This window comes from Rhinolophus ferrumequinum, chromosome 9 (assembly GCF_004115265.2).
Source record: "Rhinolophus ferrumequinum isolate MPI-CBG mRhiFer1 chromosome 9, mRhiFer1_v1.p, whole genome shotgun sequence".
NCBI lineage: Eukaryota > Metazoa > Chordata > Mammalia > Chiroptera > Rhinolophidae > Rhinolophus > Rhinolophus ferrumequinum.
This window is the reverse complement of record NC_046292.1, coordinates 50,189,178-50,207,035: the sequence shown is the minus strand read 5'-3', so window position 1 is coordinate 50,207,035 and position 17,858 is coordinate 50,189,178. Positions and strand designations below refer to the sequence as shown.

General features: G+C 37.3%; 1 protein-coding gene across 1 annotated transcript in view; it reads left to right on the top strand.

Moving 5' to 3' along the window:
* WLS (Wnt ligand secretion mediator) overlaps window positions 1-17,858 on the top strand; it is a 98,788-nt gene that overhangs the window by 28,297 nt on the left and 52,633 nt on the right. Inside the window, exon 2 of the mRNA XM_033115477.1 lies at window positions 10,718-10,990. Coding sequence (XP_032971368.1) covers window positions 10,718-10,990 — 273 coding nt within the window. The remainder of the gene's footprint in view (window positions 1-10,717; window positions 10,991-17,858) is intronic.

The window sequence follows — 17,858 nt, the reverse complement described above, 5'->3', positions numbered from 1 at the left end:
GTGCTTTGTAAATGTAAGGCGCAGTAGGCATTTATTTTATTTTTAATGTTGATAATACCATGTTGCCCCGAAAATAAGACCTGGCCGGACCATCAGCTCCAATGCGTCTTTTAGAGCAAAACTTAATATAAGACCCGGTCTTATATAAGACCCAGTATATTATTATATTATATTATATTATAGACTTGGTCTTATATTAAAAGAAGACCAGGTCTTATATTAATTTTTGCTCCAAAAGACGCAGTAGAGCTGATGGTCTGGCTAGGTCTTATTTTCGGGGCAACATGGTATTGATAAAAGTAGATAGCTGTAATTTAAATGATAAAATGTCCGATAATAAATTATAAATAACAAATGTGTGAAATTTATAGTTTAACAAGTATTTCAGAACAAAGCAACTTACTGTTTCTTTTAGAGAAAGTTTGGGGTTTCCTAACACTACAATTTTAGTACAAAAGTGTGCTGGTGGCAAGCTTGCTCACAAAGTAGAGCCAGTTGTCCACCTTTCTGTTGCCCTACCCTCCTCTCCCGCCAAGCTCTGCCAGAGCAGCTTTGGGGGCCTCTACAAGGGCTCTGTGAGATTCCCCACACAAGGACTGGTTCACCCTCCATGCTGGGTTTACGAAAGATCATAGCCAAGGTGTAAATTATAAGGTGCTGTAATCCACTTTCCATAGGTGGTCCTGGCTGCATTCCACAGCCGTTTGGCTGAAAGGTTTGCAGCACTGGCACAAAGTCAGAAATTCAGCCCAGGTGACTGGTTTGCTGAGCAGTGAGCAAGAGTCTCCACAGATGAGCCATTTGATTTTTCTCTGGAGGTCTTTTGTGTTCACTTCATGTGTATTTAATTTTTACTGTTTTCAGTATATCTGGAGTGATGGAGAAACAGTAATTGCAAGTAGTTTTTAAGGAGAGAAGTTAGAATTAGTGATTTGATGTACTTCTGTTGAACTTCTTGATTTAGTCTTTCTTTGCAGCTGCACACCAAAGGTGAGGGTCAGTTTTTTTTTTTTATCTGAATTCAGGATTCAGGATTGTTCCCCCAATTAGCGTGTCTAATGGTTGGCAGATTTTATGTGCTAAATCTCTGGCAGGACCCTTTATGTGCATTTTATTATTTTTTTTTCAAAATTAGAAAAAAACAAAACTGGCACCAATCTTGAGCCGAAAGTAATTTCATGTTTACCACAGCATTTCAAATACTATGTAAGAGTTTGGCTCAGTGTCCCAAAGCACTCTAATTTTTTTCCTCGTGGTTCCAGCGTTCCTCAATTCAACGGGATCCAAGCCAGGCAAGTAATGGAAGCCAAGCGGTGCTGCTTGTTTGCCGCGTAGATTCTGACAAATACAGAGTAATTCTTCTATTCTTCAAAGCTGTTACATCTTTGGCTCCAGAACAATTGAGGCTGCAGGCCAAGCATTTAAAATCCTCATCAGCCTATGATGTAAACATATAATATTTTTTCAATAGTTTTTAAGTCAGAATGAATTATACAAGTGTTTGCTACAATTTCTGAAACTTTGCTGTCAAAATGCCCATGTCATGTATTCATAAGTTTATGTTGTAGGGAACTATTTTTAAATAAGTGCTTAACTTTTGTGTGTACAGTATGAATTATTTTGCATTCAACTCTGCTATGTGGTGTGTGTATGTTTGTGTGTTTTACTGGTAGTGGTTTAGTGTAGAGGAGTGTTCTGCCGTGTTTAAAAATTTAGTTTTCCTAGAACAGATGTTAGCATAATGAACTACTTACTGAAAATTGCTGACGAGAATAAATTACATTTCATTTAGTGCACCCCCTTACACACACTAGGACATAGCTAGGGTAATTCCAAACATCACTTCTCCAGGTCTTAGTCCTGTAGACCTATGTTCAGTTCTCCAGTAATTGAGATGAAATTATGAAATAATATTTCACTTAGTAATCTAGTAAGATTTAACTGGTATGGTTGAAACAGGAGAACTTTATCTTCAAAGTCAGTGGCAGAGGTAGCATGAATGTCTGACCATTGTAACTTCAGAGTAATTTCAGTAAAGGAATGAACAGACTGGGTCAGTTCGTTCCCAAGCATTAAGTCAGTTTTACACAAGTATTTACACTTTCTTTAGTTGAAAATTTTGAAGTTATTATAATGAGAGAACCTAAAACTTAGACACGTGCTGTGACAGATACTAAGAAATCTTTTTAGAAACTGACCTGGAGGGAACAGTCAGCAGAATTGGCAAAAGGCATTGCTAGTTGTCTAAAATGTCACAATTCAACCAGGTAATATGATCTGGCTACATCAGTTGTACAGTATATCCCATGTGTTTCCTGTTAACTAGAATTAAAGTAGGAGATTTTCAATCTTAAGAAAGGCAGGCAGAATCTCTGAGGGAACTCAGTTTAACACATTTAAAAACTAATTTCTAAATTTAGATGAAGATCCTTCTATGTTAAATGAGCGCTTGGGGTGGTGTGGAGGCTTTGAATAAAAATGGTAGTTGTATAAATAAAAGGAATTCATCTGATCTCCTTGGTTTCTGCCACCTATATTCCTTTTCCCCACTTCTCCTCCCCACCCCTCTCCTTGAGGCACACCAAAAAATCCTGAGCAAACCCTGGAATTATCCACCGGCCTAAATGCTCAATACATTTCATATAAATTCTCACTGAGGCAAGCACAGTTTGGAACCAAGTTGAGTACTGTAGACCCCCCTTATCCACGGTTTCAGTTACCTGCAATCAACCACGGTCCAAAAATATTACATGGAAAATTCCAGAAATAAACAATTCAGAAGTTTTAAATTGTGCGCCATTCTGAGTAGTGTGATGAAATCTCCTGCGGTCCTGTTCTGTCCTGCCTGGGACAAGAATCTTCACTTTGTACCTTGTATGCGTGCTATATACACTCCCTGCCCGTCAGTCACTTGGTAGCAGTCTGAGTGATCAGATGAACTGTCTCAGTATCACAGTGCTTATGTTCAGGTAACTCTTATTTTACTTAATAATGGTCCTAAAGCTCAAGAGTGGTGATGCTGACAATCAGATATGCCCAAGAGAAGCCATAAATGCTTCCTTTAAGTGAAAAGATATGTATTAGGCTGATGCAAAAGTAATTGCGGATTAACAGGTTAAAAATAATTGCAAACACCGCAATTACTTTTGCACCGACCTAATATGTATAGGAAAAAACAGTATATATAGGGTTCAGTACTATCCGCGGTCTCAGGCATCCACTGGGGGTCTTGGACCACATTCCCCGTGGATAAGAAGGGATTGCTGTACATAATCTCATAAATACCATTAATAGCCAAGCAATGGAAGTTTTCTGTACGTTACAAAGTGAAATGGATACTGAGTCACATAGCTTTACATTTAAGTGCAAGTTGCGAGGGCTTACATTACCCAGCTGTTGCTTTTGTTCTCTACTTTTGTAGATATACCCATAGGCCAAATAATTCTTAGCCCCCAAACATTAATTCTGTCTTTTAAAATCAGCTTCAATTCTTTTTAAAAATAAAATCTAATATTTTCTTTCTAGTAAGATAAAATCTTTCAGGGAAAAAAAGTAGAGACTATACCAGGGGTGTACAAACTGCAGCCCGCGGGCCAACTGCGGCCCGCAATCCATTGTTAATTGGCCCGCAGCAAATTCCAAAAATATATTTAGTTTACTTAAATAAACCAGGTGAGGCAATACGTACTTCACCTCAAGTGAGTGGCCCGGCTGTTTGTGTATTTTATCGCATATGGCCCTTGGTGAAAACCGTTGAGAAACGTTTGGACACCCCTGGACTATACAAGTTAAATAAGAAAAAAAAATACATTAATAAATCAACCACTTGTTTTTTTACAGGTTCAGAGATCATGACAGCAGCTTTTTAACTGAGACTAAGTTTTAAGAGTTACATCAACCTCCCTCTTGAGTCAGTAGAAAAAAGTATCTCCTAGCAATTCTCAGGATGATATTAATGCTTATAAACATGAATTACCCTTTTAACTGGTCTGTTCTCCACATTCCTCCCCCTTGTAGCTCAAAGCAGATTAATCTTTTAAATATCATCTTTGTTGCAAGGCAGACATTCTTCCTCTTATTTAGGTGAAGGCTATTACCTGATCATCCAGACTTCAAAGGCTCTTTGGAGGCCCAGTTGCCAGAATAGGAGGTGGGGCTTCTGCAGTCCCTCCCCACTACTCTTTTGCTTTCCCATCAGAGCTCATGCTTCTTCCAGCAGAGCTCATGTCTAGCCTTGTGGAAACCTACAGGACAGAGTTAGGTAGGTTTCTTAGAAAGAGAGATCCCCCAAGTACAAATTCTTTGTTATTTGTAGGTCTCTATGATTGTTCTTCATGTTGCTCTATAGAGTAGAGCAGAGACTGTTGGAAGCAGAAGTCAAGGCCCCCTATTATAACTGTGCTACAGGTTAGAAAAAGCAAAGGGCTGACACCAAGTTAGGAGTGGTGCTACATTTTCACCTGTTAAATGATCTTTTTAAAAATTTTAATGCTCAAACACAGACATCTGCAGAACATACTGTGATTGTCTAGGTATCCTGTGACCCAGCATGCACTCTTCTTCAGTGCCTTCCGCACTTGGCTCTCTGCCCCCTTTTTTCCCCCCCGGCTAACAAATACCAGTTCTCTTTCAAGGCTAAGTCCATGCTTTCTGCAAGCAGCTCCCTAGCCCCCAGCCCTTTTTCCAACTGATGCGTCCTGTACGTACACCTCTGTCAGAGCAAGTTTCAATCAGGATGTACTTCTCTGCCAACTTCTCAGCCTCCCACACTAGACTGTGAGCAACTTGGGGTCTGGGACTGTCATTGTCTCTATCTTTAGTTAGCACAGTGCTTGCCATAATAGTAATACTTCTAGATAATTGCTAAAGGAATTGTTTTCACTTGAATAAAGCAAAGAAATAAATAGTCTGTGTTGGCCTAAATGGAGACCATGTGTCATGTCAGCATGTTGTTTTAATTTTAACTTTTCTAGGAGACAACCAAGTCTTGCATCTCTGTCCAACTCTTTAATTACAGGTTCTGAAGGGAGTAGGGGCTAATGATTTGATGTTGACTCAACTTTGAGCATGATAGCGGTAGTGGTTGGCTAGATAGTAATTTATAAACTGGACAGCCATTTGAGATGCCATAACAGGAAGCTGACTGGAGTCAATGAATATCCTTCCTAAAGAAGTACAGGTTTAGTCATTGTTCACTTACATTTTTATTCAAGGTTACATTGTAATGATGAATGGAATTTTTGCCTCATTCTCGTGAATTCATTTTCTCTACTTTCCAAATATCTGACTGTAGCCCTTTCTCAGGTAATGTCAGGATAAATGTAGCATTCACCACAATTATAATTATTTTTTCCTATAATTATTTATTTTTTTTAAATCTATTTTCCCCATTATTTATATATTCCACATGGCTGGTGTTTGTTCATTTCACTTCAGCCCCTAACAGTGCATAGCACATAGTAGGTACTCAAGACATACTATTGAATGCAGTATGAGCCTTAATAATGTATGTAACTGAAGGGTCACTGAATTTTCAAAGGTGCTTCAAGTTGTATTTGTGCAGTTTTTCACAACCTAGAATTTAAGTCTTACTGATTTAATATTACTTTAAAATTAAATGTCATGTAGTGTCATATTTCATAATTCTTGTACTGTACTGGAAAGGTAAAGACCAAAAATACAGATAAGGAAAGAAAAAATGCCTATGTTTGACATAATAAAGAGAACGTAATTCAAAATGGGCCAGAGGTTTCAATGAGTAGTTTGTGGTTTTATGACTTCTGAATATACTGTAAATGCTATCTAAACATACCAGAAGTGAACCAATCCACAGTGCCTGGACATATTCATTTTTGGCTAGATCGCTCTGTCTAATAAATTATACTGATGCAGAAGTAGCTTTAGCCCACTCTTTTTCAACTAAATGCCACAGGTGGGGTAGAGGGGACATTTATGAATATGCTGAGGCCCCTGAGTGATATTACATTGTACTACCCTAGGAGGACTGAGCAGTGGTTATTTTTAGCTTTCACCTGAGCAAACATGACTCAGTTTGTTGACCTGAATCCATCTAGCCCCTTCTTAAACATTCAAACTCTGTTAATCCCTAGAACCATCCTGGTTTCTATGTAAGGCTTTCATTCCATATACCTGTCAGTTGACTGTGTCTTCTTCAACGGTTTCAGATAATTTCAATTTCTTCCATTTCACTCTTTTCTTACAATAAAATGCCTCACTCACACTTTTAAAAAATTTAACAATAGAAATCAAACTTTGTTTGATTTTAGACACTGTTTTGTGATACATGTAGTCACAATTTTGACTACAATTTAATGAAAGCACCTTCTAACCAGCTATTAGCTATAAGCTTTATTTGTAGTTTGATAAGTTTTCTACATGAAAGAACACCTAGAACACTCTTAACTGGGATAGGAGTCTTAAGCTATAAATACATTATTGGGGGAACATTTACTGTCCATGTTTGAATATCTGTTTACTTTCTCAAACAGTACAAATATTTTGAGCACTACTAGAAAAATTTAAAATATTGAATATATTTTCACGTTTTTAAGGTATGCAAATATTTTTGAGACTAGAGGACTAATAAGTGAAGAAACATGTTTGTAATACTCATAATATAGCTTGAAATGCATTTGAGGCTTTTCCAAGTTCATTGCCATGATCTTTATGAAACTATTAGTATTCCTGGGATTTTTTTCCTTTATGTAAGAAACACTAGACTAATGAAAGAATGAAAATAATTCAGGCCTCTACAAAGGCAGGCGTTCACTGTGTCCATTAAAAATGCAGCCTTTATGCCCGTAAAGTGTTCAGCTTCTCTGTTATTAAGTTTGGAATGTGGTTTTGGAGCTTAGCTTGAGGAACTCAGCTAGTTGTTTTTCATTTTGGTCTAAGGAGGGAGAGACTTGTTTTTCAAAAGGAAAAAAAAAAAGAAGAAATGAAGAAAGGTTAGGTTCATTTTGGAAGAATAGAAGTTTTAAAATGCAGTAACTATTTTCTACCACAAATAGTCAGTTTGAGCATGTTAGCCAAAAATAGAATTCATGACTTTTGTCTCCCTGTTTATTTCTCCAACCACATTAAAAAGGATTGAGTTAAATGTGCCATTTGGTCTTTTTAATGTCAGTGGGCTATTTAGCTGAGTCAGGATAACCAATGTTTGATGGATTCATATTTCTAATAATAAGTCCAATGTCTCAGTATAGATGGATTACGTGTAAAATGTCTTCGTGATACAGTTCTGAGTTTTAAAGAAAAACTTCCCTGGCATGGATCATGGTGAGTCCATGTTGCAGTGTTCAGGACTTGACTCTACATTAAAGAACTTTCAGCTAGAGTTTAGTAGTGCTGTGTTTTCGGGTACATTTTAGGAGGTGTTGTCACAATTTTCTGCAAACATAACCTTTTACTACTCAAAATTTACCATTAGGGTATATTTTTAGGGGTAGAAAAAAATGTGTATCTGAACATTAAAAGAAGGGCAAAATATTAATAATACTTTTCCTTCTAAGTGACTTTCCTCTTGCATTACATATTTCTTCAGTTGCTGCCTGCTCTCTATTAAATAAGAGCTGATTTCTGCTCATAAATGGTCTTAAAGCACAGTATGCAAAGAATATGCACAGAATTTAATATATTTAAACCATGCACATAAATCGTAATTTATAATGTATTCCTTTACTACTAACTTTCAGAAAAAAATTTATTAATTGATTTAAAAAATATATGGCACTAGCAGAACCCACACGAAGAAAACTATGAAATTTTCAAAGAAATATAAAAAAAAATCAGTTTTTGGATGGGAACACTAAATATTGGGAAAGGATGCTGATTCTGTCCACATTAATTTATAGATTTAATGTAATTTCAATGAAAATCCCAACAATAGGATATAAATTGGAAATGGATTGGGGGAGGGGATTTACTCTGTCAGACATTGATACAAACCATGAATTTACAAGATTCAAAACAATTACAAGATTCAAAACAAAATTAACAGTTTAATACATGAAATGGAGCAAATTGTCCAGAAACCTCTATTGTTATATATAAGATAAAGGTGATGTCATAAATCAACAAGAAAGGAGAGTCTGTCCAGTAAAGAAAATTTAAATATTTAGAATATTTAAGAAAGTAGGACCTCACTTCATCTCTTATAGCAAAGCAAATTCCAGATGGATCAGCTATTTAAATATTTTTAAAAATGAAATTGTTAAAAATAACTAAAAGTTAATGAAGGTCATTGTTTTTTGAATTTGAAGATGTAAATAAGGTCTCTTTAAGGACAAAAACATGGAAAAAGCATAAATGAAAAGAGAGATTCTATATAAAATCTGAAACTTCTCTATATTAAAGTAAGCCATAAATAAATTTAGACAGCAAATAGAAAAGTGAAAATAAATTACTAACAAATAATATTAGACAAAGAATTACTCTTATTTATAGACAACCTTTACAAACTAAGGGGTGTGTAGGTAAATTAAATTTGGTATATCATGTGACTGATTATATAGAAAGCATTTATGATAGCTAACACTGGTTTTTATACTTTTTATGTGCTCAAGCACTATTCTGAGTACTTTTCATATGTTAACTTGTTTAATGTATACAATGACTCAGAAAGGTAGGTATTATTATTATTGCCATTTAAGAGATGATAAAACTAATATGCAGACAGGTTTAGTAATTCACCTCAAACTTTCCTAGAGTGGATTAGTGGTAAAACAACTAGAAATAAGAGAACCAGGATTTGACATCAGGCAAGTTGGCTCCAGAGCTGGTGTTATTTATCACAGTGCTACTCTGCTTCTCTAAGTGAATAAAAAGAAAAAGCTACAAAACTGTGAGGTGTGATCCAACAGTACAATGAATGTTTAAATAGAAAAATATTTTATTACAGTAAAAGACACATTGCCATTAATCCCCCTCAAAATGCTCCCCCTTGCTTTGAACACACTTATCCCATTGTTCTTGCCACTTTCTAAAGCAGTTCTGGGAGTCCTCTTTCGTGAGCGTCTTTAGTTGCGCTGTCGTGGCTGCCTCTATGTTCTGAATCATTTTGACTTTGGGGAAGAGCCAGAAGAATCACAGTGCCAGAGCCAGTGAATAGGGTGGATGAGGACACACCGTAATGTTTTTATTTCACAGAAATTGCCATATACCAAAAGCGATGTGTGACATGGAGCGTTGTCATGATGAAGGATGATTTACGGCACACTTTAAAACACATTGTCTCTCAACCATAGTTCACACCCAACTGACTGCACCAAACAAGTTGAAACTTGTCACATACTGTTACTAAGGTTCGACACACCACTTCTTCTATTGAAGATCCCTGCCTTTCTGTTGGGTGGCACTGGGCAGCAGCATTCACTGTACTTGTGATCACAGCGGAAAGGCTCTGTACCACACATCGCTTTTGGTATGGCAGTTTCTGTCAAATAAAAACATTATAGTGTGTCCTCATCCACCTTATTCACTGGATCTGGCACCGTGCGACTTCAGGCTCTTTCTCAAAGTCAAAATTATCAGGACAGAGGCAGTCATGACAGCGCAACTAAAGATACTTGCAAAAAAGGACTTACAGAACTGCTTCAGAAAGTAGCAAGAACGATGGGATAAGTGTGCTCAAAGCCAGGGGGAGTATTTTGAGGGGGATTAATGCCAATGCATCTTTTACTGTAATTTTTTTTCTTTTTAATTAAAACATTCACCATATTTTGTGATCACACCTTGTATGTAATGTATGGTATGATCCTATTTTGTAAAAATACGTATTAATATTAATATGTATTTTAAAGTCATACAATTTAATTCACATACAGTTTTTATTTAATTATACGCTCATGGAAAAGATAGCTAGTACTGTGATATTTTCTTAACAGTGGTTACTTCCCTCTAGTGGGATTTTGGGTAAATGTTGTTTTCCACTTTAAAATTTCTGTATTTTACAGATTTTTTAATAATTATACAACCATTTTATAATCACAAAATAGTGTTTTTTAATGTTATACTGTTCAATTGTGATGTTCTCTCTTGAAATGTATAGATTATATTTTAGTACACCTTGGAAGTATCAATGTTTGAGTTTTCACCCTCTAATAGATAATGCTCTAAGTGGGGATCTGTGGCTAACATAGCTCTTTCTCTCAATCAAAAGCAATGGTGTAAAATTTTAAAGTTAAGAATCTTAGAAACCAGCTATCTTGGTTGAATCTTAGAAACCAACCATCTTGTTTCTCAGATGAGGGTCCTGAAGATACTAGAGATTTAAACAATTTACCCAAGATTAACTGAGAGTCAGTTGTTCATCCAGGCTTCAGACCAGGTCTTCTGACTTCAGACACTGTGTTCTATGGAACATGAGAGCTCTCCAAGTCCTCAGGTAGGTGGGAACTGGAGCTCCATTTATTTTTGTGACATTTGTTTGGAGTGAGGAGGTAATTGAACCAAACAGATTACAAATATATTCTTTCCATAAATAACAACAAGAAGGCTCTTGGGGATACTTGATGACACTTCTGGAGGTCACTGAAAGACCCTCACCCATATTTGGGAGATCCCCAGGTATTACTGATCCCGAATTATAGAAGGCAGTACGAAAAATGGAGAGAAGATAGTAGTGGAAAGAATGTTAGCCACACATGAGCACTTCAGTGGATTTTTCTAAAACAGAAATTCAAAATTCTCTTTTCAGCTCCAGGGCCCACAGCAGCGGTGTCCTACCTGTCAGTGAAATGCGTGGACGTCCATAAAAACCATCACAAGACAAAATGGTTAATTCCTTGGGGAGACAACCACTGCGAAAAGATCCGAGACATCGATGAAGCAATTCCAAGGGAAATAGAAGCCAATGACATTGTGTTTTCTGTCCACATTCCTCTCCCCAACATGGAGATGAGTCCTTGGTTCCAATTCATGCTGTTTATTCTGCAGCTGGACATTGCATTCAAGCTGAACAACCAAATCAGTAAGTGCACTGTCCTCTCTTCCCTCTCCCACCTTAAGGATTTTCTCTCTTCAGGTTCTGTCAGAGCCAGATCTACTAACAGTCAAATGATAATATTAATCGCCAACAAGTATTGATGACTTACTAGGCACTTTTCTGAGTACTCTACTTATATTAACCCATTTCATCTTCCCACCAATTTCTAGAGTGAAGTCATTTATTTCATTTTGCAATTATAAATCTTGGACATCAGCAAGGTTGCCCAAGGTCAGAAGGCTACAGAGGATTCAAACCCAAGCAGCCTGGCTTCAGAACCCTCCCCTAACCACCAAACTTTGTCACCTCTGGGGTGGAAAGTATTCCTTTCTTCCCTTGGCTGGTCTAATGATTAAATTGCCATAAGACAGATTAACAGGAGAGAAACACACACACATACACGCAAAAACAAATTTAATTTCATACATGTGGAAGCCCCAAAGATATGAGACTCATGGGAAAGCTGGGTAATTGATGCTTATATGCTATCCCAAGCTAAGGAGTGGGATAGAGGTCTGGGGTTTAAAAGGGAAGGAAGGTAATTCACAGGATGATAAGATACAGCAGGTGTTCAGTAATTAGAAGTTTGCCCTTCTGTGCAGATAAGGTTTTCAGATAAATAGTTATCTTTGATAAAGTTCTCTTTTTATGCCAGGCCCCCTATCTAAATTCTTTTAGGCAGTTAAGGGAGAGGTAAAAGTTTTTCTTGAGTCTTCTGGGTTTCGATTGCCTTCAGCTCAAAATAATCCACATGCCAAAATGGCACATTGTAGGGTGACCTATCCTGTTCCCCTTCACCTCTCTGGCGCCACGACAGAGCTCACTCAAATAGAGTGATTTAAGGATTTCTAAAGGTCCTGTGTTTCAAAATGTCTTTTCCCAGTGGGCTTTGAGTAAAGCCATCCCCTTAGAAAAAGATCCCTGTCAAAATGGGAACTAACCCGTGAGCATCCATTTTCCCATAAAACCAGGTTTTTGTGTTTCGTTTTGTCTTGGTTTGGTTCGGTTTTTTAGCTTACCCAGTTGTGACTAAAACTCTTGAGGGCATGGGGCATACAAGCATTTTGTGAGAAGGAGATGATTGGGTGATTTTTGAGAGTCGGATCCACATGTGGCATCCGGGGATTGTATAGGTAATCCTTCTCAATCCTAGGTTGAGAAGGATGAAAGCATTTTTTATTGAAGCAGGATCAAGGGTCAGAGGGATAGAAAAAAAGGTGTGTTTGAAGACAACTCTGCCTGGGGCCTACCCGTGGATTAAAATACTTTGTCTAATTGTAATTTTCCTATATTCTCAATAATCTTGATATACAATCATATTGATTTACTCTGTTTAGAAGTTGTAGCAGTTATGTACCCAACTTATCAAACAGATTACGTTGAGATAATTTTCCAGAATGCAGGCTTTCCCCTCCTCATTCATTTAAGATTTTACCCATTACTTCAAAATGTTTTTTAAGTGCCCACTACTTCCAGGCAGTGTGCTGATGGCTAGACATGCATTTACAGATGAAGATGCTGCCCTTCAAGGGGCTTACAGTCAAGTGGAAACGACTGGGAAACAACCAGTCATTATAGCATGATGTGCTAGGTGCTGCATCTAAGGTATGCCCAGGAGGCTGTGGCAGCACAGAGAAAGGGCTTTAGAGCAGGGAAAGGGAAAGGTACCTTGATGTGTGTGCGTGAGGGTGTGTGGTGTAAAGGTAAGCAGATACGTATTTGAGGTGAGTGTTGAAGAGTGAAAACCCTGACAAGAAGGTGAGGGTGAGAGTGTGGGCAAACAGAAAGCAGTCTTGCTGAAAGGAACAGGGAACAGATGATATGATGGTCCAGATTTGCACAACAGCCTGAAGCCTGCAAGTGGTATTTCCCTGTCCCATTCTCTTGCCTGTTGACTTAAGTCATTCGTTGGTTACATAGCACGTTTATTCATTCATTCACTCAAATGTTATTAAGTCCCAACTGTGTGTTAAACACTAGGTACTGAGGATACAAGACTGAACAAAAAATGTTCTTGTAAATGGTTAGGTATGATGGTGGTTGGGAACAGACACAAACCTACCAAAAAAAAGATCCCATGCTATAATGGCTCGGAGACATAAAGGTGATACCAGTGTCTTGTTATTCACAGTAAGCCCCTTTCCACCACAACTGGGCTTATGTTAATGACGTGACTTTTGGAAAACACCTAAGGATAGGGACAGATTGCCAAGGAAACCAACCAAGGATAGAGGGGTGAAACTTTCTTCCACCCCTCACCCCCACTACTGGGGAAGAAAGAGGGACTAGAGGTTGAATGAATCAATAATGGCCAGGGATTTAATCAATCGTGCCTATGTAATGGAGCCTCTATAAAAACCCAAAAGGAGGGGGGTTGGAAAGCTTCCAGGTTGGGGAAGTAAAACACTTCCACTTACCGGGCCCCAAATTCTACAAATTCTACGAGGACAGAAGCTCTTTTGTTCTGGACCTCACCCTAAGTATCTTTTCATCTGGCTGTTGATTCATATCCTTTGTAATAAATTGATAATCTAGTGAGTAAATGGGTTTCCTGACTTCTGTGAGCTGCTCTAGAAAATTAATTGAACACAACGAGGTGATCGTGGGAACCTCTGATCTATAACCAGTGAGTCAGAAGCATAGGTGACAATCTGGGCTTGTGATTGGCATCTGAAGTCTTGTGGGACCGCGCCATTAATCTGTGGAAGCTGATTCTATCTCCAGATAGATTGTGTAAGAATTGAGTTAAATAGTAAGACACTCTGCTGGTGTCTGAGAATTGTTGGATGTGTAGGCAACCCACCCCTGCCATACACATTCTAATTGGTGGTCAGAAATGTTACTTACATATCTTAGTAACTTCACAGATGAATTACTTCCTATCAAATATCCTAAACATCAAAAACACCTATGTTGGTGACGCTTTAACTGAAACATTTCTATATGTAAATGAAGTGTGAATGTGTAGTTAGGCTCCGAAATGTGTTTTATCTTCATCTAGACAAAGAGTGTGGTGAAAAAGTTCTTAAAGTTCTTGTTACATGAGGGGCCTTTAATAATGGCATACTAAAAAAGTAACAAGATAGATAATAGTCCCTTCAATAAATGTATAAAAGAGCTGAAACCATAGGGCCATGAAGAAAACCAGATCAAAAAATACTTTTTTGAGCAGTAGCAGTGGGTGGGGGCTATTAATTTCAGTATGAGATGATGTGTTGGGTTTGTGGGAATATTTTTTTCCTTAAATTTATTCTCTATACCTTTGTTTATGGACAATGAAAAAGGCATCCATTAAAGAGTGATGTTATGTCCGTGCTCACTGATATAGATACATACCTATATTTTAAATATAATGATATGTGTAAGGGATGATAGGTTTTCTTCTTATCCATATATTAGGAATGCATGAGACGGCTTGTCCACTTTTTGTATTTTATTATTGTTTGATGCCTTTCTGACAGCAATAAATGAATGGTACAGGAGAAAAAAGCCTGGGAGTGTGATAAATAATATCCTATTATATGTGGATGAATTCCTATTTATCAAAGATTCAGCTGTAATAATATTATTTCAAATGTAAGGAAAAGGCAGGACCAGTCCTATTCTTCCTTTAAGCATTCCTAGGCAGTCACTGAGTTTCACATTCCAAATAATGAAAAGAGATTTCACGTATGGATTACGAAATTAAAGTTGGCATTTCATATATGTATGTACATGTTTATACACACACACAAACACACACACCCCACACCCACTGGGTGTGCCAAAAAAATGTATACAAGTGGACACTTTGGTCACTGTTGCTAAAGCAGTAGTTTGCCATAATCAGAGGTGTCTGGATGCTGATGGTAACCACTTTGAGCACCTCTTGTATTGGCAGAAGTCAAGCGTGACTTGTATTCATCTTTGTTATCGGTATATATTGAGTATTACAATTTTAAAACAGTTTCCTTTCTTAAAATGTGTATAATTTGTTTGGCACTATATACACACACACACACACACACACACACAGGCACACACACACGTACTCATCCTAGAAAAAGTGCTACATACCTCCTTGCTGAATATCATTACGGTCACCTTTGAAGTACTCCCCTTGGGAAGCTATGCACCAATGCCAGTGCCTAGTCCACCCTTCAAAGCAATTTTGGAACTCTTCTTCTGCAATGGCCACTAGAGCTGTTGTCATATTATCCGATGTCCTGAATGTCATCCAAATGTCTTCCTTTCAATATTTTCTTTATCTTCGGGTAAAGAAAGAAGTAATTGGGGGCCCGATCAGGTGAGTAGGGAGGGTGTTCCAAAACAGTTATTTTTTACTGGCTAAAAACTCCCTCACAGACAGTGCCGTGTAAGCTGTGCATTGTCGTGATGCAAGAGCCGGAATTGTTGGCGGAAAGTTCAGGTCATCTAACTTTTTCACGCAGCTTTTTCAGCACTTCCAAATAGTAAACTTGGTTAACTGTCTAGTTGGTACAAATTCATAATGAATAATCCCTCTGATATCAAAAAAGTTTGACAACATCATTACAGCAAGTTCATGATATGGTCAGAGTAGTTTTCACCTATTTTTAAAAGATCTTTGAGCAGATAAATTAGTCTAAGGACTGCATATTTTAAATGACTCTTTGTTATTTGGAGTTAAATGTTTATTCCTTTTAAGCCTTTTAATTGAAGGTGGTACAACCCCTTTGAAACTAGATCCTGGCAAGCCCTTAGAAACTAGAAAAGCATTGACTTACCATTTAAAAGCTGGTGCTTGTTTCATTAGTTCCAAGATTTAATCAGGCTGATCCTTTGGGGGAGAAATGATTCGATTGTAGGGTAATTTACAGTAACAAAAGTGGCTAGAGAATGTGTATATATTATTATTGAGAAAGAAGATATTCCATGCATATTATGCAAAAAAGTAACCTATATTTGAAAAAGTAATTTTTAACAAAACCCCTACTTTTCACCTTTTAAAAATAAACATTTTTAATCCCTACAATTGTCATCGGTGATAAGTATGAAAAGTAGTAGCCAGTTCAACTTTTTAATGGTGATAGTTTTAAAATAATAGTCTGTCTGCAAGATCTGGGGAAGGAAGGCAAATTGAAGAGAATCTAGAGACTTAGAGCTGCTTGAAAATAGGAGTAATTGACCTTTCAGTGAATACCAATTACAAATTCTGAGCAGACCCATCTGTCGAAATCTATGATTGGGTAGGTCATTGCTGACTTTTTCTTGAATGTTTAAGAGGCATGGAATTAACCAATTTGTCAAGGGCACAAACATGTTGTTCCTGTAGAATTATAAGGGACACAGGACTTCAGTTTTTACTCCAAAGAGTTAGAAGATGGAGGGAGTGTGAGTAGACTGAAAAGGACATCAGAAAAATGTCAGCCTAGACATCTGATGTCTGGTTAATCACTGGGAAAAATGAATGCTTATCTATGTGAGGGGCTAGATTTTTCTGTAATACCAAATTCTGTTATTTGAAATATCCTCCAGAGTGGGTGTATCTCATTCTTTTTAAAGTGTTATGTCAGTCACTCAATTTATGTATGTATTTGTGAAACATGTGCTTGGGTTGGCTAACATGGTACCCACTTGTACTGTCACTGTACTGATTACAACTGCAAGTCACATACTGAGCATAACCTCCTACTCTCCATGGGGTTTCTTTTGAGGAACTTGGGTGCAGAGATCAAAGAAGGAGGTTTTTCTTTTATTTTTCCTTCTTTTTTTTTTTGACATATCTCTATGCAGCTTTCAAATCTACAGGCTGTTGAAATAGAAGCACTGAGATTCATTGGCAGAAAGCCTCAAGATGGATTGCTCTGTCTTGAGTAGTAAATCTAGGATTTTCAGGGGTATAAAAATCTCTTGGCTGAAGAAATACTGGTAAATTGTGTCTGGTGGGTGAAGCCAGGGAGTCTATTCTGTTCTTAGGTAATGAAGTTGTTATGTTTTGCTTTGAGCCCTGTGCTATACTCCACAATAGAGTGTTGTCTTGCTTGCTTCATTATTGCAAATGACTATACACGAAATGATGGAATTATGTATTTCTGCATCTGATGAGTGATTTTTCTTCTCTCAAACTGAAGACATCTCTTAAAACATAATCCTAATCAAAAAATAATTAGAATGATATTATTACCCAGTCAATTTTCAACTTAGGTGGCTGCATGTTTGGGGATAAAATTGCATAACTTTTTATGAAATGATTCTGCTCTTCCATTTGTGCATCTATAATGGAATGTTAAGTAGACTCTATGTGAAGACAGTTAGAATAAGGGAACAATCTGTTAACTGTAAAAAATAAGTGGTCACATTGTCCAAAATGATTAGAGGTGAATTTATAGAAGGAAGAAAGTCAGGGGATCTTTCGGTGAACTTATCATTAGCCATCAGCAAGAGTCATGGTTCTTAATTCTGTGTTTCCAGATGCCTCTTTGGAAGGGTCCACAAAGAGACCTGAATGGGGCAGAGGATTCTGTACACCATAAAACTACAAATGCTATGATGGAACAGATCACTGGTAACATGGTATTCACACAACTGGAATGTCATGCTTCATCAGATAAATCCCCTTTAACAAAATATGTTGGAACAACTACTGAGAAGAAATCTAGTTCTACCTCCCACTCCCCCACCTTCCCTCAAAAGAGACCTTCTTTGATTCATGACTATGTTATAGTCTCTGTTTATAAGAAACATTTCTGATTGGATATTTTTATTGCAGGCTTGAGTCACCAAGATTTTCAAAGTTACTTCTTAAATTTCTTTACTTACCTCTATCAGTCAATGTGAGCAGAAATAAAAACTTCAAATTTTCCTTTTACCCTCTCTCCCTGAAAAAGAGATA